The following is a 24,987-nucleotide window of genomic DNA, read 5'->3' on the forward strand; positions in this document are numbered from 1 at the left end:
AGGCCGATTAGATTACTAATGTAAGACTTTGTACAATGCAGCGCAATATATGAAATGCAATCCCAGCATTGGAAATCTGCAGATCCATCGTAGGCTCACAAGACAGCTCTGAGTAACCTAATGGGACATAACACACAGCAACATACTGTACGTAGGCAGCAGAAACAATCAGCGCGACGTCATGCGCGCTGTCTGACAAAGATGCACAATTTACTTAGCATCAAGTTGGGATTCCAAATCTACATCACTTTGTAGGTTCCAAGACAGACAAGACAGCCCATCAGCATCATTACCCCACAAGACCCAGAGGCAAGTCTAAGTCCCCCCATGCAACCATGTTCCACTTACCTGCATCCCCGCTGCCGCCGACTGTGTAATACGCCGGGAACGTTACAGCTTTGAATCACTGTAACGATTGGCCCCGCGCTGCGTATAGACACTCCCCCTTGCTCGGGATTGGACAGTTCACCCGAGCAAGGGGGAGTGTCTATGCGCAAATCATTACAGCGATTCAAAGCTGTAATGTTTCCGCCCGTAGTACACAGTCGGCGGTAGCGGGGATGCGTCGTAACGGCGGCGGATTGCGGCGGTCGGCGGCGGCGGTCGGCAGCGGCGGCGGCGGGGGGGGAGAGGCAAGTATTCTATTTGTGTATCGGGGCGGGGTATCGGCGTCTGAGTACCGCCGAAAAAACTCGGAATCGGTCCCGATACCGATACTAGTATCGGTATCGGGACAACCCTACTTACAAGCATTGAGTTGGAAAAGGGCAAGACCACAGCTTTAGTTATTTTCAACACAGAACATGTAAACACTTTAAACCAGTGCCAGTCACTGGTTTAAAGTGTTGTGAGCACACTTTTTTTTTTAACAGAGATGTGTTATGAGCACACTTTAACATTACCTAAATAAATTCTAAAGGGAATCTGTCCTTACCATAAGTGCTGGACAGACAGCCTACTTCCAATATCCAATCAAATGCATAGACCATTACAGCAACTTTAAATGCTGGCAAGGTAAAAAAAATGCTGCTTAAGCTGTCGCAGACCATTCAAAGGGTGGGTAGCTCTTTCAGTCACATGTTCTTTAAAAGGCCCAGAATTCCCTGGGGACAGTCTTTTATTGAGCTCAGGCCCAACCCCATCACCCCGTGACTCCATCCAATCCTCTGTGACCATTTCCATACTGCTTACCCCCACCTCCTGGCCATGCCCCTATCAGTCAAGAATCTCTTTCCAAAGAGGCCTTCATTTTAGCTGCCTGTTAGAGAGGAATTCTTCCCACTGACCTCAAATTAATTCTTCTTATTGGCCATCCCACTAATGTACATTGAGCTGTAAATACGGTAATTATTAGCAAGGGTTCCCTAAAACCAGAAAGTTATTTCTAGGGTTCCTCTGTTTTAAAAAGGCTGCTCTGTGTGTATCTAAAAGACCTAGATGACTTGTGACTAGGAAGAAATATTTTCTTTTAAATGTATCTTCACACTGTTATGCCGCGCACACACAATCGGACATTCCAACAACAAATGTTCGATGTGAGCTTGTTGTCGGAAAATCCGACCTTGTGTAGGCTCCATCGGACATTTGCTGTTGGAATTTCCGAATACAAATGTTTGAGAGCTGGTTCTCAAATTTTCTGACAACAAAAGTTCTTGTCGGAAAGTCCGACCGTGTGTACACAATTCAACGCACAAAAATTCTACGCATGCTTGGAATCAGGGGTCAAGTCTTAGGGAAAAAAAGTGTGGGAACTCCCACCCAAGATCCACTCCTCCACCAAAAAAAAAAATGATACACTCATATGCATAACTACTAAACCGCAAGTTCTTTCTAAATCCTGTGATAACTCGCGGCAGCCCTCCACAATGTCTCCTGGGAACAATGACAAAAGCTCCCAGGAGACATTGCGGCATCGAGGAAGTGACGGAATACCCACACACTACCTGATGAATCCATATACAGGAAGCGGCCTGTAACAATGGATTACTAAGGTTCGCCTGCCCCTGACAGTGACTCAAGCTGGGTATCGCCGCTTAGTGAAGGATTGGCTAATGCGGCTCGGCTGCTTTAGTCCTGCAAAGGGAACTGCGTTCCTGCTGTGAAAAAAGTGCAGGAACTCCGTTCCCACCCGTTCCCGCAGGACTTGAGCCCTGCTTGGAATCAATTAGACGCATGCTCGGAATCATTAAACTTCATTTTTCTCGGCTCGTCATAGTGTTGTACGTCACCGCGTTCTTGACGTTCGCAATTTCCGTCAACATTTGTGTGGCTGTGTGTACGCAAGACAAGTTTGAGCCGACATTTGTCGGAAAAAAATCCACAGTTTTGTTGTCGGAATGTCCGATCTTGTGTACGCAGCATAAGACTTTTTTCCTAAATTGTTGGGCTATGGTAATGGTTATATTGTGAGGCCTTCCTATAGGACTGTGGATTATTGTTTACTTTGTGTGCACTAATTATCTGTTATGGACCACTGTGAACTTAAAAAATTGCCATTATACGCTGGTAACTATGTAGGGTTTCTTACCTTCAAGTCAAAATGTGCAATTTTACGAGTGTGCAGGTAATTAACTCCTTCCAGGATCTGTTTGATAAATCTAGTAGCCTCTTCTTCACTTAGTGACTCCTTCTGTGCCAGGAAATCAAAAAGTTCTCCTCCTGAAACCCTAAACAGGGGCAAAAAAAAAACGACTTTATGTAAGGCACTGGTATTAAATGATCTAAAATCAAATACATGGTGCGTCGACTTTTCTCCATCAACATCAATGACTGCTAAACTAAAGATATTTAAGTCTTACTCACTAGGTTTTAAACACTTCATTACTGGGCACTTAAACCCCCTTCCTGCCCAGACCAATTTTCAGCTTTCAGCGTTGACGCATTTTGAATGACAATTGCGCCGTCATACAACACTGTACCCAAATTATATTTTTATAATTTTTTCCCACAAATAGAGATTTCTTTTGGTGGTATTTGATCACCTCTGCGGTTTTTATTTTTTGCACTATAAACACAGAAGGCAGAAAGTTTTGAAAAAAAAAACACAATTTTTTTCTTACTTTTTGTTATAATAATATCCCAATTTCTTTTTTAAAAAACTATTTTTTTCCTCAGTTTAGGCCGATAAGTATTCTTCTACATATTTTTGGTAAAAAAAAATCACAATAAGCGTTTATTGATTGGTTTGCACAAAAGTTATAGCGCCTACAAAATAGGGGATAGATTTATGATTTATTTTTTATTTTTTACTAGTAATGGCGGTGATCTGCGATTTTTGTCAGGCCTGCGATATTGCGGCAGACACATTGGACACTATTTTGGAACCATTCACATTTACACAGCGAACAGTGCTATAGTAATGCACTAATTACTGTATAAATGTGACTGGCAGGGAAGGGGTTAACACTAGGGGGCGAGGAAGGGGTTAAATGTATTCCCTGGGAGTGATTCTTACTGTGTGTGGAGGGGGACTGACTGGGGGAAGTGACCGATCTGTGTCCCTATGTACAAGGGACACGCCATCGGTCTCCTCTCTCCCTGACAGGACGTGGAGCTCTGTGTTTACACACAGAGCTCCACGTCCCTGCTCTGTCACTGCCGGTCGCTGGCACCTGGCGGACATCGCGGCCGCTAGGCACGCTCATCGGCATCTCAACATTGCGCCGGGCACAGTTTTTCCCGGCTGCGCGCCCCCAGCGGCATGCAAATAAAAGGATGTCCAGGGACGTCCACCTGGCAGTTGAGAGCCGCGCTGTGGACATCTTTCGTCTACAGCGCGGGCCTCAAGTGGTTAAAGCATCACGTTACAGATGTAATCATAAAATCTAATTTATTTTATTTCCTAAGAAAATTACATTTAAAGTGGCACCTCTCGTTTAACAGTAGTACATATCATGCCACGTTTCTGGTACAGCTGAAGATGTAACACCCACCCAACATGAAAAGTATATGAGCCCAAACTTAAGATGCATATCAAAAAACTTGAAACACTTATGAAGAAAGTAAGTGTATTTGCTTCTACTGCTGTCTACTTTTGATGCTTGCACTCTGCTGGTACAGAAGGATTAAAGCGGACCTTCACCCTCTTCCGTCTCTTTCCATAGTTTACCTCCTCCCCTTCATATTTTATTTTTTGGAAATACCTTTTTGGCGGGACGTGGCACCACATTTTCAGCCGGTAATCGTCAGATAGGATGCATTAAGGTGAAAAGACATGAACCTTTACAACCCCTTTAATCATACATCTGACTCTAATGCCGCGTGCAGACGGTCGTTTTTTGTGATGAAAAAAACCCGACGTTTTAAGAAACGTCATTTAAAATGATCGTGTGTGGGCAAAACGTCGTTTTATGTCTTAAAAAAAACGTCAAAAAAAAAAATTCGAACTTGCTTGGACTTTTTGTGTCGTTTTTCAAAACGTCGTTTTTTGTTTCACAGAAATTGACCGTGTGTACCAAAAAACGACGTTTAAAACAACGTTTTTAAACCCGCGCATGCCCAGAAGCTAGTTATGAAGAGAGCTTCAATGGAAAAAAGTGGTGAACGTAACCTCGCTTTGCTAGAGCACTGTGAAAAAACGATGGTGTGTAAGCAACATCGTTTTTAAAAATTAAGTTTCAAAAACGTTGTTTTATTTCATGATTTAAAACGTTGTGTTTTTTTTTCATCCTAAAAAACGACCGTCTGTACGCGGCATAATCCTACAAAATCCCTGACTTGGTGCAAGTGTACAAAGTGTGCAAGTGTAAGGTCGCGTACATACGATCGGTTAAACCGATGAGAACGGTCTGATGGACCGTTTTCATCGGTCCAAGCCGATCTTGTGTGGGCCCCATCGGTTATTTATCCATAGGTTAAAAAAGCAATCTTGTTTTAAATTTAACCGATGGATACCTAACCGATCGAAAAAAAAACGATCGTTTGTAGGCACGTCCATCGGTTAAAAATCCACGCATGCTCAGAATCAAGTCAATGCATGCTTGGAAGCATTGAACTTTGTTGTGTTTTACGTCACCGTGTTGTGACACGATCGTTTTTTTAACCGATGGTGTGTAGGCACAACTGACCATCAGTCAGCTTCATCGGTTAACCGATGAAACCGGTCCATCAGACCGCTTTCATCGGATGGACCGATCGTGTGTACAGGGCATAAGAATGGATGCTGGTTTGAATCCAAAAGGTAGTCACACTTATAGCGGAGGTTCACCCTAAAAACATGTATATAACATTACATTCTGCATACTTCCAACATTTACAGAATGCTGTTTGTTTTTTTGCTGTACATACCGCATTATTGCTATTTTCCAACCGGCTTCCGGGTACACACTCCCGCGGGAGTAGGCGTTCCTATGCAGATGCGCAGTGTCATGTGGGACTTCGCCCAGATGATTGACGTCTTGAGAAAAACTTTCCCTCGGCGGATAAGGCGCGTCACGAGTTTCCAAAAGTAGCCGAACTCCGAGTCGGCTCTATACGGCGCTATACGGCGCCTGCGCACCGACTAGGAGCCGTGTAGAGCTGACTGCGCAGGTGCCGTATAGAGCCGACTCACAGTTCGGCTACTTTCAGAGACTCGTGACGCGCCTTATCCGCTGGGGGGAAGTTTTTCTCAAGACGTCAATCATCTAGGCGAAGTCCCACATGACACTGCGCCTCTGCATAGGAACGCCTACTCCCGTGGGAGTGTGTACCCGGAAGCCGGGTGGAAAATAGCAATAATACGGTATGTACAGCAAAAAACAAAACAAAAAAAACAGCATACTGTAAATGTTGCAGAATGTAATGTTATATACATGTTTTTAGGCTGAACCTCCGCTTTAAGTGATTTCCTTCTTCTAGTTAAGTGGTAACACTAAATACAGAAGTACTTAGCCTATTTTCTGTTATGTACTAAGCTTATTTGCTGTTATATAATGAACTACATATAATTATACAACTTAGGATACAGAATAAACTAAAAATATCAAAGGCTGCCAATTTCACAAATTAACTGTTAGATGTATTGTCCGTTCTCTTTACACTGATGCAGTATACAGTTAATAGAATATCATGCTCTATAGTAAATGTAACAGAGGACAGCATAACCGGGGGAAGTGAAGAACCTGCAATATCCGCCTGGTGAACCACAGACCAGATATAGCACAGTTGTCAAGATCGGTAATACATCGTCCCTGTCTGGCTTATTCGTGAAGCAAAGAAATGCATATCCATTCCTGTAGGCAAGTACATGGGATTACATGTAACTGGGGTTACTTCTATGAACACCAATACTGCTTAAAGAAAACTCAATGAAATTTAAAAACCGTATGGACGGGCAGGCTATTTAATGCAGAAGAGACCTGATATGTTTCTTCTGCAAGAAAATAAATGTAACTGTAAGTGTTCTGTAGAAGGTGAATTGAGTTGCACATGCACAGCTAGGTTTATATTTCCAGCACGGTGCCTGTCTACCGGGATAACGGAACTCCTACGCATGCACGGGAGTTTCTCCATCCAGTCCCTATCAATCAATGGAAAAGATTGGCATCTTGTAAAAGCTGGGGGGAAGATGCCAGCGTAGAAGAGGAACCTTGCGGATGCCAGACAATTGAAGAGAAGGTAAGTATTGCAAACGTTACTTCTGCGTTAATATATTAAAGCGGAGTTCCACCTAAAAATGGAACTTCCGCTTAAACCACTCCTCGCCCCCTTACATGCCACATTTGGCATGTAATTTTTTTTGGGGGGGGGAGTGGGGGCTTCAGGAGAAGGGGACTTCCTGTCCCACTTCCTCCTTCCGCCGAGGGGCTGGAAAGGCGATTAGCTTAATCGCCTTTTCACAGCCCCTCCCTGTAGGCGAGCGCCTGTCCAATCAGACGGCGCCGCGCATGCGCACTGCCGCTCGCGCGTGCGCAGTGGGTGCCCGGCCGTGAAGCCGAAAGCTGTCACTGCCGGGTGCCCACACTAAGAATGAAGACGCCTCGCTGGAGCCGTGGAGCAGGTAAGTGTCTGTTTATTAAAAGCCAGCAGCTACACTTTTTGTAGCTGCTGACTTTTAATAAACTTAAAAAAAAGGTGGAAAACCCCTTTAAATACGTTTATGAAGTATTAGTGGTTTAGTGGGGTCATTTATTCTGAACATGACTTACCAACTCACGTTACATTTTATAATCTGACTATACAATCTTTGTACAATCAACTTTACCAAGCGTTACCGAAGCTCTGTAGGACCAACCTAAACTACCTAATCAATCTGCAGCCAGTCAGGCAGACCCTTGTACTATATAGTTGTTGTTAGATGTAAAGGTGACTGTACAGTCAGATTGTAACATGCGTGGCAAGCTTTAGGCTAAGTTGGCAAAGGCCTAATAGAGGAACTAAGGGCATTGTACTTACCTCATCCTTAACAGTTCAGGTACCTAGTGCCGGCTTTCGGACACTTCCACTGGCCGGCGCAGGATGATGTAACTCCTGTGTATTTTCAGAAGTCCGTTATCCTGGCACACAGGGACCATGCTGGTGATGTAAGCTGAGCTGTGGTAAGCTAGGTTGTTTCTCCTTTCCTCACATTCCTATACATTCTAGGATGTGGATTAGATTTGTTGATGAACAAGGACCTGAATCACATTTTATTCAAGATATATTTTATTTAATCACTTAAAGCGGTTGTAAACCCGCATCAAAATTGTTTTATTTTTTTTCTCCTGCAAGGCAAAAGTCATAATGAGCTAATATGCACCGCATATTAGCTCATTATGAAATACTTACTTCGGAACGAGGTGTGTAGAACTTACCTGGTCCACACCGAGCGAGATGTCCTCTTGCCTGGCGTGTCTTCCGGGTATCGCTGCTCCAGCGCTGTGATTGGCTGGAGCGGCGATGACGTCACTCCCGCGCGTGCGCGCGGGAGATTTAAATTCGGCAAGGTTCGGCGGCTGCTGGTCCTTTCGCCGTAGATCCCCCCACGGCGCATTGCGAGGGGAATATCTCCTAAACCGTGCAGGTTTAGGAGATATTCTCCTTACCTACAGGTAAGCCTTATTATAGGCTTACCTGTAGGTAAAAGTAAAAAAAGTGGGTTTACAACCACTTTAAGGATCGAGCCTGTTTTTCAGACTCTGTGTTTACAAGTTAAAAAAAAATGTTTTGCTAGAAAATTACTTAGAACCCCCAAACATTATACATTTTGGGCCAGATTCACATAGAATCCGCGGCGGCGTAGCGTAAGCCATTTACACTACGCCGCCGCAACTTACTGGAGCAAGTGCCGTATTCTCAAAGCACTTGCTCCGTAATTTGCGGCGGCGTAGTGTAAATGGCCCGGCGTAAGGCCGCGTAATTCAAAGGGGGCGGCTTGTATTTAAATTAAGCGCGCCCCCGCGCCGATCGAACTGCGCATGCGCCGGCCGTAAAAATAGCCCAGTGCGCATGCTCCAACTCACGTCGGAAAACGTCAATGAAGCCGACGCGGGAACGACGGCCATACTTAACATTGGCTGCGCCTCATAGAAGCAGGGGTAACTATACGCCAGGAAAACCCTTACGTAAACGGCGTAAAGTGACTGCGTCAGGCCCGCGTACGTTCGTGAATTGGCGTATCTCGCTGATTTACATATTCTCGCCGTAAATCAGCGAGAACGCCCCCAGCGGCCATTTTAAAAATGCAGTTAAGATCCGACGGTGTAACACAGTTACACCTGTCGGATCTTAGGCATATCTATGAGTAACTGATTCTATGAATCAGTCGCATAGATACGACAGACGCAACTCTGAGATACGACGGTGTATCAGGAGATACACCGTCAAATCTCTATGTTGATCTGGCACATTGTTTTCTAAAACCCTAGAGAATAAAATGGTGGTCGTCTGTACAGACTCACCGGATCAGTCCGTCCTCTCCCATCCCTCGCATGCGTCGTAATGATTCGACGCATGCGTGGAAGTATTTACCTTCAGGGTCGCGCACGTCGCCGCGTCATCGTCGGGGCGGCCACGTCACCGCGGATGTATTCTGCTGGGATTTCGATCTGATGGTGTGTACAGCCATCAGATCCAAATCCGCCAGAGGATTTATCCGCTGGAAGCGGTCCGGCGGACTGTTTCCAGCGGATATCCTCTCGTGTGTACAAGGCCTAACGATCATGGTGATACCTCACGTGTGTGGTTTGAACACCATTTTCATATGCGGGCGCTTCTCACGTATGCGTTCGCTTCTGCGCGTGAGCTTGTCGGGACGGGGCGCTTTAAAAAAAAAAATAATCTTATTTATTTTACTTAATTGTATTGATTTTAAAACTGTTTAAAAAAAAAATAATAATTGGGTCACTTGTAATAGAAAAAAGCATGACAGGTCCTCTTAAATATGAGATCTGGGGTCAAAAAGACCTCAGATCTCATATTTGGACTTATAGGCAATAATAAAAAAAAAAAACAGCTGCTGCCGTTACCGAGATAGCCATCTTTAAAGTGCTGACGTATATGTACAGGAGCTGGTCCTTAAGTGGTTAAAGTGGAGGTTCCCCCTAAAAAAAAAATTCTAACAATACATTCAGAAGACTGATTACACTGCGGGTATGCTGTTTTTTTTTTTTTTTTCCTACATACCTCGTTATCGCCGTTTCATCCCTCGGCTTCCGGGTATGATTCTTGCTGGACCTAGTTGATTGACGTTCCTCCGACCGGCGCATACTCCGCGTCACGACTTTCCGACAGAAGCCAAACGTCATTGCACAGGCGCCGTATAGAGTCGGCTCTATACGGCGCCTGCGCAGCGACGTTCGGCTTCTTTCGGAAAGTCGTGACGTCAAGTATGCGTCAGTCGGAGGAACGTCAATCAACTAGGAACGCTCAGCCCCACAAGAATCATACCCGGAAGCCGAGGGATGAAATGGCGATATCGAGGTATGTACGAAAAAAAAAAAAAACAGCATACCCGCAGTGTAATCAGTCTTCTCAATGTATTGTTAGAATTTTTTTTTAGGAGGAACCTCCACTTTAACCCAATTGCTGACAGGGACCATTGATGGTTGTATAAAATAAAAGGGATTTTTGTTCTGATAATGCAAAAGGGAACTATGGCTTTTAGTTCTGCTTCTGATGACACAAAAAGCAAATAGTAAAGTATAGCAGAAATATAAAAGAACAGGAAAGAGCAAAGTGCACGACACTTTCACAAAGCATTTGTAGGACCAACTCAATTATTTCCAATAAAGATTTTGTGAAAACCTTTGTAAACCTTTTGCAAAGGATTTCTGTATGAATGCCTCCCAAGGATCAAATCCACATCTAATTAACTATAAATTTGGCATTACTGTACCCATACATAATAGTTTATATTGCTGTATCTTTGAAAAAAAATCTATGTTTTCTTTTTTGCAGGGGTTAAGTGAGTGTGAACCTCAGACATGAAATATGAACAAAGCATATCTCTCCATAGTGTGTACTTGTCTCACTGCAGAACACGAAATGTAATTTCTCTTGTTTGCCTCTTTCCTATGCTATCTGCAGCAGTCACTTCTGAAACGTTTTCCTGACAACAAGTGAAAAAAGGTGCAGGGGAGGGATCTCCAGCACACAGCCTGTGATTGACAGCCTCAGCTCTATTCCTGTGTGTTGTGCAAGGGGGTGTGCCCTTTCCCCCCAATCAGCTCTCACCCTTGGGCTCTGCATAGTGTAACTTCACTTCTCCTCCCCCTTTTTTCTGACAGCTTAGACAAGGTTTATAAATTCTGGACTTTGAACAGATGTAGAGAAGACGGACTATAGACAAGTACAACTTATTTAGGTGGATTTGTTTAATCTCTGTGTATTACCTAAGGCCTGTCACAGCACTGGGTAAATGTTAGGCCTCGTACACACCAGTGGACATGTCCGATGAAAACGGTCCGCGGACCGTTTTCATCGGATATGTCCGCTCGGAGATTTCGGTCTGATGGCTGTACACAACATCAAACCGAAATCCATGCGGACAGAGAATGCGGTGACGTAGACGACACCGACGTTCTCTCTCGTGCGAGTTCAATGCTTCCACACATGTATCGAATCAATTCGACGCATGTGCGGGATTTCGGTCCGTTGGTTAGACGTACTAACCAGCGGACATGTCCGCCAGACAGCTTTCCAGCTGACATATTTCTTAGCATGCTAAGAAACATTTGTCCGCTGAAAATCTGTCCGCTAGCCTGTACACACGATCGGATCTGTCCACTGAAACTGGTCGGCGGACCAGTTTCAGCGGACATGTCCGGTCGTGTGTACGAGGCCTCAGGGTTTGCAACCAGTGCAGCTTCCCGTAGTAGCACATACTCACCTTCTTTTCATTCCCCTGCTGCTCTGTTTACCAGAGCAGCAGGGAAGTGAAACAGGGAAATACTTCAAGAGAAATACCTGGTACTTCTGGATATACGAAGTAAGTGAACGTTTCCTCTCACATGACAAAGCTGGTGCTTGGCAGCTGGCTGCTCAGGTACCATTGCTGTCACATGGGGCAGAGAGAGAGAGAGTCATCAGCCCTGTGTAAGCTCCAACTAGGATCAACTTGGCACTTGCTCAGGGTTTTCAGCTGGCGCACCGCTCCAGTGTGAAAGGCCATCGTTGTTTCAGGTCGGAAAGCAGCCGCTGGTTCAGATTGGTTTGCAGGCACTATTTTTAGCGCAATAGCGCCTGCAAATTGCCCCAGTGTGAAAAGGGTCTAATTGAGGGTATGATTTTCCCCCGCCAAGGGACCATCAACAATAATAGACAGGTTTTAGCTAGCTTGACAATTTTAAACTAATACCGGCAGACCCGAGTTACAACCATCCGATTTCCATATAAACTCATACTTCCAAACAGAGGGAGACAACAGGAAGTGAGAGGAAATCTACCCCAAGGAAGGGAAATTCACTCCAGTAAGAGTTAATTTGGGAAAAAGGTGTCTCCACTGAAGCTTTATCACCAATCCTTGTTTGTTTTCACAACAACCCAATTTTTTTAAAATCCAATTGTCATGGGGCAGAAAGTGAGGCAAAATCAGGAGCACAGACAGCAAAACAAACGTTACAGGGGGTGTTAACCCTTCCCCATGCTATTCAAAAAAAACGTAAAAAAAAAAAAAAATTTGGTGTCTGGAGTCACACCTAAAAAATTTACCTGTTCCAACTTACATACGAATTCGACTAACGAACAAACCTAGAGAACTGATCTTGTTTGTAACCTGTGCACTGCCCAGGGCTGGACTGGGACAAAAATTTGGCCCTGGACTTCATTCAGACCGGCCCACTTTGACAGGTCTCTCCCACAGCGGCCGGACAACTACCGGACCCCACCGGCCACCCAAGCCACCTCTCCCCCTTCATTAGCCACTAGCCGTTTTACTTTATTAGAGTAGAATGGCTGGTACTGGTACTCTTATAGGCAGTACCAGTGAGGAAGCTAGACATTATTTCTCCCAGGGCAAAGAATCAGTTTGGTGGCCCCCCCTCATGGGACAAGATTAGGCAGAAGTGAGAAACTCCCAGGCCGGTGTCACTGAAGCCGGCCCACTGAGCCATCGGCCCACCGGGAAACTCCCTGTAGTCCCAATGGCCAGTCCATCCCTGGCACTGCCTGTAGTCAGATGGTATCTGACCTCCTCTGAGGCATGGTGCTATGTCCAGCACTCACTCCTCTGGCTACTGGCAGAGTGGGAGATGTGTACAGGTTTTTTGCCCTATGGTGGTGCTGTAACTCAATCCAACCCTTTTGAAAAGCTGTTTTCAAAATTTTACACAAGATTCACACAAATTTCACCCAAGAATCAGGCATTTTTAATAGAATTTAGCTGGAAAAATGTGTGAATTATAGGTGAAAGTTGTGTGAATTTTGTGTGAAAACATCTACAAATATAATATGAAGGCATGTGTAATAAGCCTTCTGTCTCAGTAACTGCTTTCAGATGTGGAAACAGGTGTTGGAAAGTACAACATGTAATAGGCCATACCTACATGGCCTTAAACAGGAAAAAAGTATTATGTAACTTGTTATGTGTTTGTTGTCTTTATGCTGTTTAGTTTGCTCAGGTCTAGACCTCAGTTCCATTGAAATGCTGAAGAAGACTGTTCAAATAAGACTTCCGAAAAATGTACAAAAAATGAAATAGAAAAACAAACCAGAATTCCTCCTTCGTGCTGCACAGGTAAGATCAGCAGCTAAAGAAGACATTTAAAGGAGAAGTCCAGCCTGAAGCTTCTTCTAGGGGTCACAGGAGTGCCATTCGTTCTGCACTCCTGTGACCCATTTTCAGCAGAGATTGGTCTGAAGTCCGCTCTCTACGGACGTCGCAAAGATCAGTCCAGGCAACGCGTCATCGTGACTCTGGAAGTCTGGATCCGCCAGGTACCTGGACCGATAGGCTTCTCAGCCTCTCAGCCCTCCACAGCTCAGCGCTCCAGTGAGCGTGGAGGAGCAGAGCAGGAGAACTGCTGATTGACAGGCAGCAGCTCTCCACTCTGGGAGGTGAGAGAATCGAGCAATCGGCGGTGTTTGGTGGCTCGATTCTCAGTGGAGAGGCGGCAGGGGACAGATGTAGCATCTAGGTAAGTAAGATAATGGGATAAAAAAAATCCCATACTTCTCTTGTAGCAGAGATTATTGCCAATGAAGATATATAGTAGTAAATATAAGGATTCACACAAATCTACATACTGTACATGTCTCATTAATGCCTTTAGTTGGTCATTAGTTCAATATAAATATGGCAATGTAAAAAGTGTGGGTTTCTGGCAGCAAAAACTATTATAGCCAGAGTCTTCGCTCAAGACAAACATAAGATATCATGGATTATGACCCATTAATAGATAACGAGTATAATGAATCATACTATAAAACTGTTTGAGAAGACGTGGGACACGTGGGCCCAATATATGATTGTCCAGCTGTCCTCTTAGCTCCATATTGGCCTCATGGGCGTCCGCTGAAATTTTTCCAGGGGGGGGCATCATTTTACGGTCACCTATGCTCCGCTTCTTTGACAATGTCATGAAGGGGAGGGGCTTAGTCATTATCCCATAAAGCGCAGGCATGTGCCCATGATATGCAGCCTTATCAAATGTACAATACAGAGGGTGTACAGTATGTGTATATAGAAGGAGTGGATGGTATTGGTATATAGAGGAAGGAAGGTGGGTATATACAGGAGTCGGGACAGATGATATATATCTGCAGTCAGTGATGATGGAGGAATACAGGAAGGAAGATGGGTGTATATAGCTATATACAGGACAGGACAGATTATATGATATTTCCTATATCTGGCACCCCCCTTCACTGATCATACCTGTATGCACGGAGCTGCCCCCCTCATCTGTATATATGTCAGCCCCCCCCAGTACACAATCAGCCTCCTCCCTTCACTTGTACTCACAGCCCCCACTTGTAAGGTCATTGGTGGTCTTCCTTCTCCCAAGTCCTGTTTCCACATGTCCCTTTGAAAAAACATTACAGGCAGCAAAGCAAACACGAGGGTGCACATACAAGAAGCAGCCAGAGGTGGCAGTAAAGAGCTCTGTAATCTCCGTGACACTGATTTTACAACAGCTGTGGAGCTAACTCACACAAACACAGAGTCTGCACAGCTACAGATCCGAGCATGGCAGACCCTTGCTGATTCCAGGGGGGGTCACTCGCCCCCCCTTAACCCTATGAGCGGACGCCCATGATTGGCCTGACTAACTCTGGAGGTCAATAGGTCTGAAACTCGTCTTTTCCTTACTTCTAGCTTTCCTTCTTTGTACTCAGATTCTATCTCTTTACTGCCATTCGGTAATGCACTTTTTTCCATAAAGTATATCTGCTAACTGATGGATAATTGCTCCAGTCTTGTGGTCGTCGTTGGTATTAGAGAGTATTTTTTTGTCTGTTGTTACCTTATGGCCTATGCTGCTTGGCATATCTCCTTTCTGTACATTGTACTGTATATTGTGTCTAATAAAAAAATTTAACTTAAAAAGTATGGGTTGATTTGTTGCCTTTTTATAATATTTTTTTGTTCGATTGAGTAAAAAAACAACTTATGAGCTAATTTTATAGAAGAAAAAATTCTAATGCCGCGTACAGACGCTCGTTTTTTGTGATGAAAAAAAACATAGTTTTTGAAAACGTCATTTAAAATGACCGTGTGTGGGGAAAACGTCGTTGTATGTCTTCTGAAAAACGACAAAAAAAAAAATTCGAACATGCTTGAATTTTTTGTGTCGTTTTTCAAAACGTCGTTTTTTGTGTCAATTAAAATGATAGTGTGTGGGCAAAACAACGTTTAAAACAACGTTTTTAAACCCGCGCATGCTCAGAAGCAAGTTATGAAGTGAGTTTGAATGGAACAGAGTGCCGCCGTACGCACTGAACGTAACCGCGCTTTGCTAGAGCTTTTGGAAAAAACGATGGTGTGTATGCTGCATCGTTTTTGAAAATGAAGTTTGAAAAACGTCGTTTTGTTTCATGATTTAAAACATCGTTTTATTTCATCACAAAAAACGACCGTCTGTACGCGGCATAAGGGTTCATGGTTTTGTTTTTTAACCACTTGCTTACTGGGCACATATACCCCCTTCCTGCCCAGGCGAAATTTCAGCTTTCGGCACTGTCACGCTTTAATTAAAAATTGCGTGGTCGTGCGACGTGGCTCCCAAACAAAGTTGACATCCTTTTTTATCACAAATAGAGCTTTCTTTTAGTGGTATTTGATCACCTCTGCGGTTTTTATTTTTTTGCGCAATAAACAACAAAATAGCAACAATTTTGAAAAAAACACAATATTTTTTTACTTTTAGCTATAATAAATATCCCAATTTTTTTTTTTTTTAAAACATTTTTTTTTCTCAGTTTAGGCCGATATGTATTCTTCTACAAATTTTGGGGAAAAAAAATCGCAATAAGCATATAGTGATTGGTTTGCGCAAAAGTTATAGCGGCTACAAAATAGGGGATAGAATTCTGACAATTTTTTTTTTTTTTTTACTAGTAATGGCGGCGATCTGCGATTTTTATTGGGACTGCCATATTATGGCGGACACATCGGACACTTTTGACACATTTTTGGGTCCATTTACATTTATACAGCAAACAGTGCTATAAATATTCACTGATTACTGTATAAATGTGACTGGCAGGGAAGGGGTTAACACTAGGGGGCGAGGAAGGGGTTAAATGTGTACCATGGGAGTAATTCTTACTGTGGGGGGGAGGGGACTGACTGGGGGAGGTGACCGATCTGTGTCCCTATGTACAAGGGACACAGCATCGGTCTCCTCTCCCTGACAGGACGTGTTTACACACAGAGATCTACGTCCCTGCTCTGTCACTGCCGATCACGGGTACCTGGCGGACATCGCGGCAGCCAGGCACACGCATCAGCATCTCAGTGACGCACCGGTCACGCGTGCGCCCCCCAGTGGCCGGAGGACCCGAGGCCACTCTATAGATCCTCCTGGATCTATAGAGCCACCTTGTGGCCGTCTTTTTACTATGGCCCGGGTCTCAAGAAGTTAAGGCCTTGTTCACACCATGGTGCAGAAACGTCAATTTTTCTGCATGCATTCTGCAAGGGCACAACAAAAAAACAATTGTTCTCTATGTGCCCTGCAGAGTTAATTTCCTCTACTAAATTAACACTATTTTAGTTGACTAAAATGCGACTAAAACAATTCAGATGACTAAAATACAACAAAAATTTGACCACTTAAAGCGGAGTTCCGGCCACAAATTTAAAAATAAAAACTTTTTAAATATGAAAACCCCTGTAATACACAAGCTTAATGTATTCTACTACAGTTAGTCTGTAAACTAAGGTCCGTTTTGTTAGGTTGTTACAGCATTTAGACACTTTATAAAACAGAAATTGACTGGGGCCATCTTAAGTGTGGGCATCATGAAGCCAGACTGTATGACTTCCTGGATTTCAGCCTCGCACATGCTCAGTGCTGTACAAGCAGTGTAATGGTTTCAGATCAGGTTTCAATAGCAACGGGAGAGTCAGAGAAAGTTACCGCCCCTTATCTATGCAAGCAAACCTCTCCCCCCCTCCTCCCCTCCTCTCCTCCCCCCTCCTTCCAGGAACCAGTAAATATAATAAATAATTTGTTCCTGTGCAGATATATCTACATAACAAGATTATATACATCTCTTGTTATATATGTGGTGTGTATACATATACTAGACATGTGCACTGTCAATAAATTCATTTTGTTAGTGCGGTGATGTTAGTACGGTGACGTTAGTGCGGTGACGTTAGTGCGGTGACGTTAGTGCGGTGACGTTAGTGCGGTGACGTTAGTGCGGTGATGTTAGTGCGGTGATGTTAGTGCGGTGACATCAGTGCGGTGACATTAGTGCGGTGACGTTAGTGCGGTGATGTTAGTGCGGTGATGTTAGTGCGGTGACATCAGTGCGGTGACGTTAGTGCGGTGATGTTAGTGCGGTGATGTTAGTGCGGTGACGTTAGTGCGGTGATGTTAGTGCGGTGATGTTAGTGCGGTGACGTTAGTGCGGTGACGTCAGTGCGGTGACATTAGTGCGGTGATGTTAGTGCGGTGACGTTAGTGCGGTGATGTTAGTGCGGTGACATCAGTGCGGTGACATTAGTGCGGTGATGTTAGTGCGGTGATGTTAGTGCGGTGATGTTAGTGCGGTGACATCAGTGCGGTGACGTTAGTGCGGTGATGTTAGTGCGGTGATGTTAGTGCGGTGATGTTAGTGCGGTGACGTTAGTGCGGTGATGTTAGTGCGGTGATGTTAGTGCTGTGACATTAGTGCGGTGATGTTAGTGCGGTGACATTAGTGCGGTGACGTCAGTGCGGTGACATTAGTGCGGTGATGTTAGTGCGGTGACGTTAGTGCGGTGATGTTAGTGCAGTGACATCAGTGCGGTGATGTTAGTGCGGTGATGTTAGTGCGCTGACATTAGTGCGGTGACGTTAGTGCGGTGATGTTAGTGCGGTGACATCAGTGCGGTGACATTAGTGCGGTGACGTTAGTGCGGTGATGTTAGTGCGGTGACATCAGTGCGGTGACATCAGTGCGGTGACATTAGTGCGGTGATGTTAGTGCGGTGATGTTAGTGCGGTGATGTTAGTGCGGTGACGTTAGTGCGGTGATGTTAGTGCGGTGATGTTAGTGCGGTGACATTAGTGCGGTGACATTAGTGCGGTGACATTAGTGCGGTGACATTAGTGCGGTGATGTTAGTGCGGTGATGTTAGTGCGGTGACGTTAGTGCGGTGACATTAGTGCGGTGATGTTAGTGCGGTGACATTAGTGTGGTGACGTTAGTGCGGTGATGTTAGTGCGGTGATGTTAGTGCGGTGACATTAGTGCGGTGACGTTAGTGCGGTGATGTTAGTGCGGTGTCATCAGTGCATGACATTAGTGCAGTGATGTTAGTGCGGTGACATCAGTGCGTGACGTTAGTGCGGTGATGTTAGTGCGGTGACATCAGTGCGTGACATTAGTGCGGTGACATTAGTGCGGTGATGTAAGTGCGGTGACATCAGTGCGTGACATTAGTGCGGTGATGTTAGTGCGGTGACATCAGTGCGTGACATTAGTGCGGTGATGTTAGTGCGGTGACATTAGTGCGGTGACATTAGTGCGGTGATGTTAGTGCGGTGACATCAGTGCGTGACATTAGTGCGGTGACATCAGTGTGTGACATTAGTGCGGTGATGTTAGTGCGGTGATATCAGTGCGGTGACATCAGTGCGTGACATTAGTGCGGTGATGTTAGTGCGGTGACATCAGTGCGTGACATTAGTGCGGTGACATTAGTGCGGTGACATTAGTGCGGTGATGTTAGTGCGGTGACATCAGTGCGTGACATTAGTGCGGTGATGTTAGTGCGGTGACATCAGTGCGTGACATTAGTGCGGTGATGTTAGTGCGGTGACATCAGTGCGTGACATTAGTGCGGTGATGTTAGTGCGGTGACATCAGTGCGTGACATTAGTGCGGTGATGTTAGTGCGGTGACATTAGTGCGGTGACATTAGTGCGGTGACATCAGTGCGTGACATTAGTGCGGTGATGTTAGTGCGGTGACATCAGTGCGTGACATTAGTGCGGTGACATCAGTGCGTGACATTAGTGCGGTGATGTTAGTGCGGTGACATTAGTGCGGTGACATCAGTGCGTGACATTAGTGCGGTGATGTTAGTGCGGTGATATCAGTGCGTGACATCAGTGCGTGACATTAGTGCGGTGATGTTAGTGCGGTGACATCAGTGCGTGACATTAGTGCGGTGATGTTAGTGCGGTGACATCAGTGCGTGACATTAGAGCGGTGACATCAGTGCGTGACATTAGTGCGGTGATGTTAGTGCGGTGACATTAGTGCGGTGATGTTAGTGCGGTGACATCAGTGCGTGACATTAGTGCGGTGATGTTAGTGCGGTGACATTAGTGCGGTGATGTTAGTGCGGTGACATCATTGCGTGACATTAGTGCGGTGATGTTAGTGCGGTGACATCAGTGCGTGACATTAGTGCAGTGATGTTAGTGCGTGACATTAGTGCGGTGACATCAGTGCGTGACATTAGTGCGGTGATGTTAGTGCGTGACATTAGTGCGGTGACATTAGTGCGGTGATGTTAGTGCGGTGACATCAGTGCGTGACATTAGTGCGGTGATGTTAGTGCGTGACATTAGTGCGGTGACATTAGTGCGGTGATGTTAGTGCGGTGACATCAGTGCGTGACATTAGTGCGGTGACAACATTATGTGCAGAGTGGGGGAGGTACAGATGATCAGGCATACAGAGCGGATCTCTGATTGGTCTGTATCTGAGAGCACCGAGCATAGTACAGCCCCGCCTCCCTGCACTAGAATTGTAACACACAGTGCAGAGCGCTGTCTCTATGTACAGGGAGGCGGGGCTGTACTATGCTCGGTGCTCTCAGATACAGACCTATCAGACAGAGATCCGCTCTGCCTGTCTGATGATCTGTATCTCCGTGCATCGGAGACAGATGGCAGGTGGGCGGGTGGTGGAGGGAGGAGGACGGCGGCGGTGACGGACGGGTGGAGAAGCTAGGACGGGGGAGGAGTTGGAGAGGGAGAAGAGGAAGGACACCACCTCTATGGGCGGCACTGCCCTCCCTCCCTCCCGCCCCCCGAGATGTTCATCCACGGCTGCGATGTTCAGCCCAGCCTCCTGGGATTGATGACACACATATCCCAGGAGGCATAGCAGCGCTGGATGCGGCGGGGGGGGGGCCATTCCGCCGCGGCGGGGGAATAAGAGACTCACAGATAAAAACGTGAGTTTTTAAAAGACAAAAAAAAAACATCCCAAATGTATTTAAGGGGGCAGTGTAAAAACGAATGCAAAGAAGTTGTAAAATAGGGTGGAACTCCGCTTTAAGACCCGGACCCGGCCAGTTTTTGCGATTCGGCACTGCGTCGCTTTAACTGACAATTGCGCGGTCGTGCGACGTGGCTGCCAAACAAAATTGGCGTCCTTTTTTTCCCACAAATAGAGCTTTCTTTTGGTGGTATTTGATCACCTCTGCGGTTTTTATTTTTTGCGCTATAATCAAAAATAGAGCGACAATTTTGAAAAAAATGCAATATTTTTTACTTTTTGCTATAATAAATATCCCCCAAAAATATATATACATTTTTTTCCCCTCAGTTTAGGCCGATACGTATTCTACCTACTTTTGGTAAAAAAAATCGCAATAAGCGTTTATCGGTTGGTTTGCGCAAAATTTATAGCGTTTACAAAATAGTTTTATTCCATTTTTTAAATTTTTTGGCGGTGATCTGCGATTTTTTTAATGGCGGCGATCTGCGATTTTTTTCGTGACTGCGACATTATGGCGGACACTTCTGACAATTTTGACACATTTTTGGGACCATTGTCATTTTCACAGCAAAAAATGCATTTAAAATGCATTGTTTACTGTGAAAATGACAATTGGGAGTTAACCACAAGGGGGCGCTGATGGGGTTATGTGTGACCTCATGTCTGTTTCTAACTGTAGGGGGATGTGGCTGTAGGTGTGACGTCATCGATTGTGATTCCCTATATAAGGGAACACACGATCGATCACGGCCCACAGTAAAGAACGGGGAAGCTGTGTTTACACACAGCTCTCCCCGTTCTTCAGCTCCGGGGACCGACTGCGGGACTCCAGCGTCAATCGGGTCCGCGAGTCCCGCGGCCGTGGTCACAGGGCTTCGGACCGGGTCGCGTGCATGCGTGCGCGACCCCACGGCTGGGCTTAAAGGGCAACGTACATATACGTTGATGTGCCCAGCCGTGCCATTCTGCCGACGTAAATCGGCGTGAAGGGGTCCTTAAGTGGTTAAATAGCATTTTAGTCAAAATGACTAAAACTAAATAAAAAATTGACATCAAAATTAACACTACTCTGCTGACCATTTCTGAATTGGCAACACAATTCCATCTAGAGTCTATAATAATAGCATATTAAAGTTTAAACATGTAATTGCACTATTCCACTGCCGCATAAGGATAAGTAAGGGGCATCCACTAAGCTGCTGAAAGAGAAAAAAAAATCAGAAAAAGGTTTTTGTTATATTTTTTCTTAATATTTAATGTTGGTAATATATTCAGGTAATATGTGCAATGGCATTACAGCCAATTAAGGGCCAGATTCTCGTAGGAGCGCGTATGTTTGCGGCGGCGTAACGTATCCGATTTACGTTACGCCGCCGCAACTTAGACGGGCAAGTGCTGTGTTCTCAAAGCACTTGCTCCGTAAGTTGCAGCGGCGTAGCGTAAATCGGCCGGCGTAAGCCCGCCTAATTCAAATGTGGGACAGGGGGGCGTGTTTTATGTTAATCTTCTGTGACCCGACGTGGTTGACGTTTTTCACGAACGGTGCACGCGCCGTCCGTGGAAATCTCCCAGTGTGCATTGCTCCTAATACGCCGCAAGGACGTATTGGTTTTGACGTGGACGTAAATTACGTCCAGCCCTATTCACGGACGAGTTACGCAAACGACGCAAAATTTTAAAATTTCGGCGCGGGAACGACGGCCATACTTAACATTGGTACGCCGCACTTACGCCACCATATAGCAGGGGTAAACTATACGCCGGGAAAAGCCTAACGGAAACAGCGTAAATTTACTGCGTCGGCCGCGCGTACGTTCGGGAATTCGCGTATCTTGCTGATTTACATATTTCGCCGCGTAAATCAGCATACACGCCCCTAGCGGTCAGCTTAAAAATGCAGTTACGATCCGACGGCGTAAGAGACTTACGCCTGTCGGATCTAACAAATATCTATGCGTAACTGATTCTAAGAATCAGGCGCATAGATACGACCGGCCGGGCGCAGAGATACGACGACGTATCTGGAGATACGCCGTCGTATCTCCTCTAAGAATCTGGCCCAGAATTTACAGTTATTTGTATTTTTTTTTTTTTTTAAAGTTGATTTTATATATATACACCTTTGGCATCATGCACACTAGGTTTTTCTGAACGCCTATCTCCTGATAGGAGAAAGGCAGCGTTAAAAACGCACCTAAAGCTGCATTTTTTTAAATGCATTTAGGTGAGTTTGGATACTTTCAGGCATTTAATCATGTCATTGGGCAGAATATTCATTTATTCTGGCCACTGAAGTGAATGAATGCTCAAGTGCCAAATGAGCCTGGCGTTTAGGTGTGTTTAAACATGTTTGGGCACGCTGGGCATTGCTTCTGACCAAATGTTTGTCTCTCAATGTGATTTTGGTGCATTCAGATTGGTGCCCCTAAACGCCCCTGCCTCGAAACGCACATGTGTGCATGGATACCTAGGCTAACATAGGGCATTTAGAGGCAGGGAAAAAAATAGTCAAGCGCTTGTAAGACGAGCAGTGTGCAGGAGGACTTAGAAGAAAATCTAGGAACTTGTCATACAACGTCCTATTTCCAAATATGTTTTTCTGTTCACAAAGTGTCAAATTCTGCCGCAGCACTGATACTGTAGGACCACGATCTTTGCAGCTTGGTAAATACCAGTTTTAGTGATTCTGTGACCTTAACAAGGGAACATCATGAAAATAACCTCATCAACATCCTGACATTCTGTAAGCAAAGTCCTTTCATGGAAGGCACCCTCCCCCAGTGATCCTTGGGCATCTGTACAAAAGATATTATGTGAAAGACATGACATAGGAAGATGAGGAGGAAGCTAAAGGAAGGAAGAATTATTTCATTTCCTTCTGCACTATGACTTGTCCAGTAGTGCTTCCTGTCTCTGTGTTTAATGTTTCCTTCATCTCAGCATTATTATTCCCTTTCTTGACAGCTTTTATATGCCTAAATATGGTTTTCCTATGTGGTATTACCATTTGATTACTTAGTCCTGGGCTCCCTCAAATGTCATAGTCATCAGATTTTACATACTCTTTCTATAACCCCATTACATAAAACAATGTCACCTAGGTCACATTGTACTGTCATCCTCTCTTCGGGAACCCATGAAACTTACAGCTCCAGGATGAGAACCACATCAGTCTTGTTCTCATATACATCCTGAAGGGTGACGATGTTAGGATGCTGGATACCACGTAGGATGTTCACCTCCCTTTCAATCTCCTCCCGAGTTACACCTCTACGACTGACGCGGCTCTGTCTCTTCTTGATGAATTTTGCAGCGTATTCTATGCCCGTCTTCTTTTCTCTGCACCTCTTTACTATGGCAAATTGCCCACTGGGGAAACAGAAAACAAGCTGTAAGTCCAGAGCAATGCAGAGGGGAGGTTAGATGATAACATATTGCAATGTATTTAGGTATAACCTTCAGTTCTGGGTAACAAACTTGAGCATGTACAGTAAAACCTTGGATTGTGAGCATAATTTGTTCCAGAAGCATGCTTGTAATCCAAAGCACTTGTATATCAATATAAAAAGAAAAGCTGCGCTGCAAATTGAATTAACATAAATGTTCAATTATGTATTATAGTGCACAAATTCCCAGTGCAAAACTGAAAGGTAAATAAGTGCAAAAAGTCCATATATGAAGTATCACAGAGGAATGCAGGAAGTGACAGGAAGTTCTCAGAATAAGTGAAGCTAAATATCCAGGCATAAATCTTGTGACTCAGATGACAAATCCACCACCACTTATGTATCAGCTGCTTACCAGAGCAAGAATAAATTCAAGCATGTACAACATGGGTCAATATGGATCCTGGATAGACTGCCACTCTCTCTCCTGTATCACCAATCCTCTATGTCAGACCAACTTTCTCCATAGATGTTACCCAAAGGAGAAAAACACTCACATGGTGTGATATCGTTTTAAAATTGTTTAATGTAAAAAGGTATTGCATTCACATGAAAAACGGTTAAAAAGTGCGATCGATAATCGTATAGCCGGCCGGCTCTGCTGTCTGCTCGTCCTTCCGGGTAGACAGCGTGGATCGTGGTGACGTCAGCACGTATCATCAGTATCGTGGTGACGTGCTGACGTCACCACGATCCACGCTGTCTACCCTGAAGGACGAGCAGACAGCAGAGCCGGCCGGCTATACGATTATCGATCGCACTTTTTAACCGTTTTTCATGTGAGTGCAATACCTTTTTACATTAAACAATTTTAAAACGATATCACACCATGTGAGTGTTTTTCTCCTTTGGGTAACATCTATGGAGAAAGTTGGTCTGACATAGAGGATTGGTGATACAGGAGAGAGAGTGGCAGTCTATCCAGGATCCATATTGACCCATGTTGTACATGCTTGAATTTATTCTTGCTCTGGTAAGCAGCTGATACATAAGTGGTGGTGGATTTGTCATCTGAGTCACAAGATTTATGCCTGGATATTTAGCTTCACTTATTCGGAGAACTTCCTGTCACTTCCTGCATTCCTCTGTGATACTTCATATATGGACTTTTTGCACTTATTTACCTTTCAGTTTTGCACTGGGAATTTGTGCACTATAATACATAATTGAACATTTATGTTAATTCAATTTGCAGCGCAGCTTTTCTTTTTATATTGTATTTGTGTGTGTATCTTACATATAAGTTGCAGCAG

At 44.8% G+C, this 24,987-nt stretch overlaps 1 protein-coding gene across 1 annotated transcript in view; it reads right to left on the minus strand.

Annotated features, from left to right (window-relative positions):
* The window catches only part of DAPK2 (death associated protein kinase 2), a 108,122-nt gene that overhangs the window by 36,777 nt on the left and 46,358 nt on the right, over positions 1 to 24,987 (minus strand). Inside the window, exons 3-4 of the mRNA XM_040343084.1 lie at positions 23,436 to 23,657; positions 2,528 to 2,666 (exon numbers count right to left, since the gene is read on the minus strand). Of these exons, the coding sequence (XP_040199018.1) occupies positions 2,528 to 2,666; positions 23,436 to 23,657 (361 nt within the window). The remainder of the gene's footprint in view (positions 1 to 2,527; positions 2,667 to 23,435; positions 23,658 to 24,987) is intronic.

Source organism: Rana temporaria, chromosome 3 (assembly GCF_905171775.1).
Source record: "Rana temporaria chromosome 3, aRanTem1.1, whole genome shotgun sequence".
Lineage (NCBI taxonomy): Eukaryota > Metazoa > Chordata > Amphibia > Anura > Ranidae > Rana > Rana temporaria.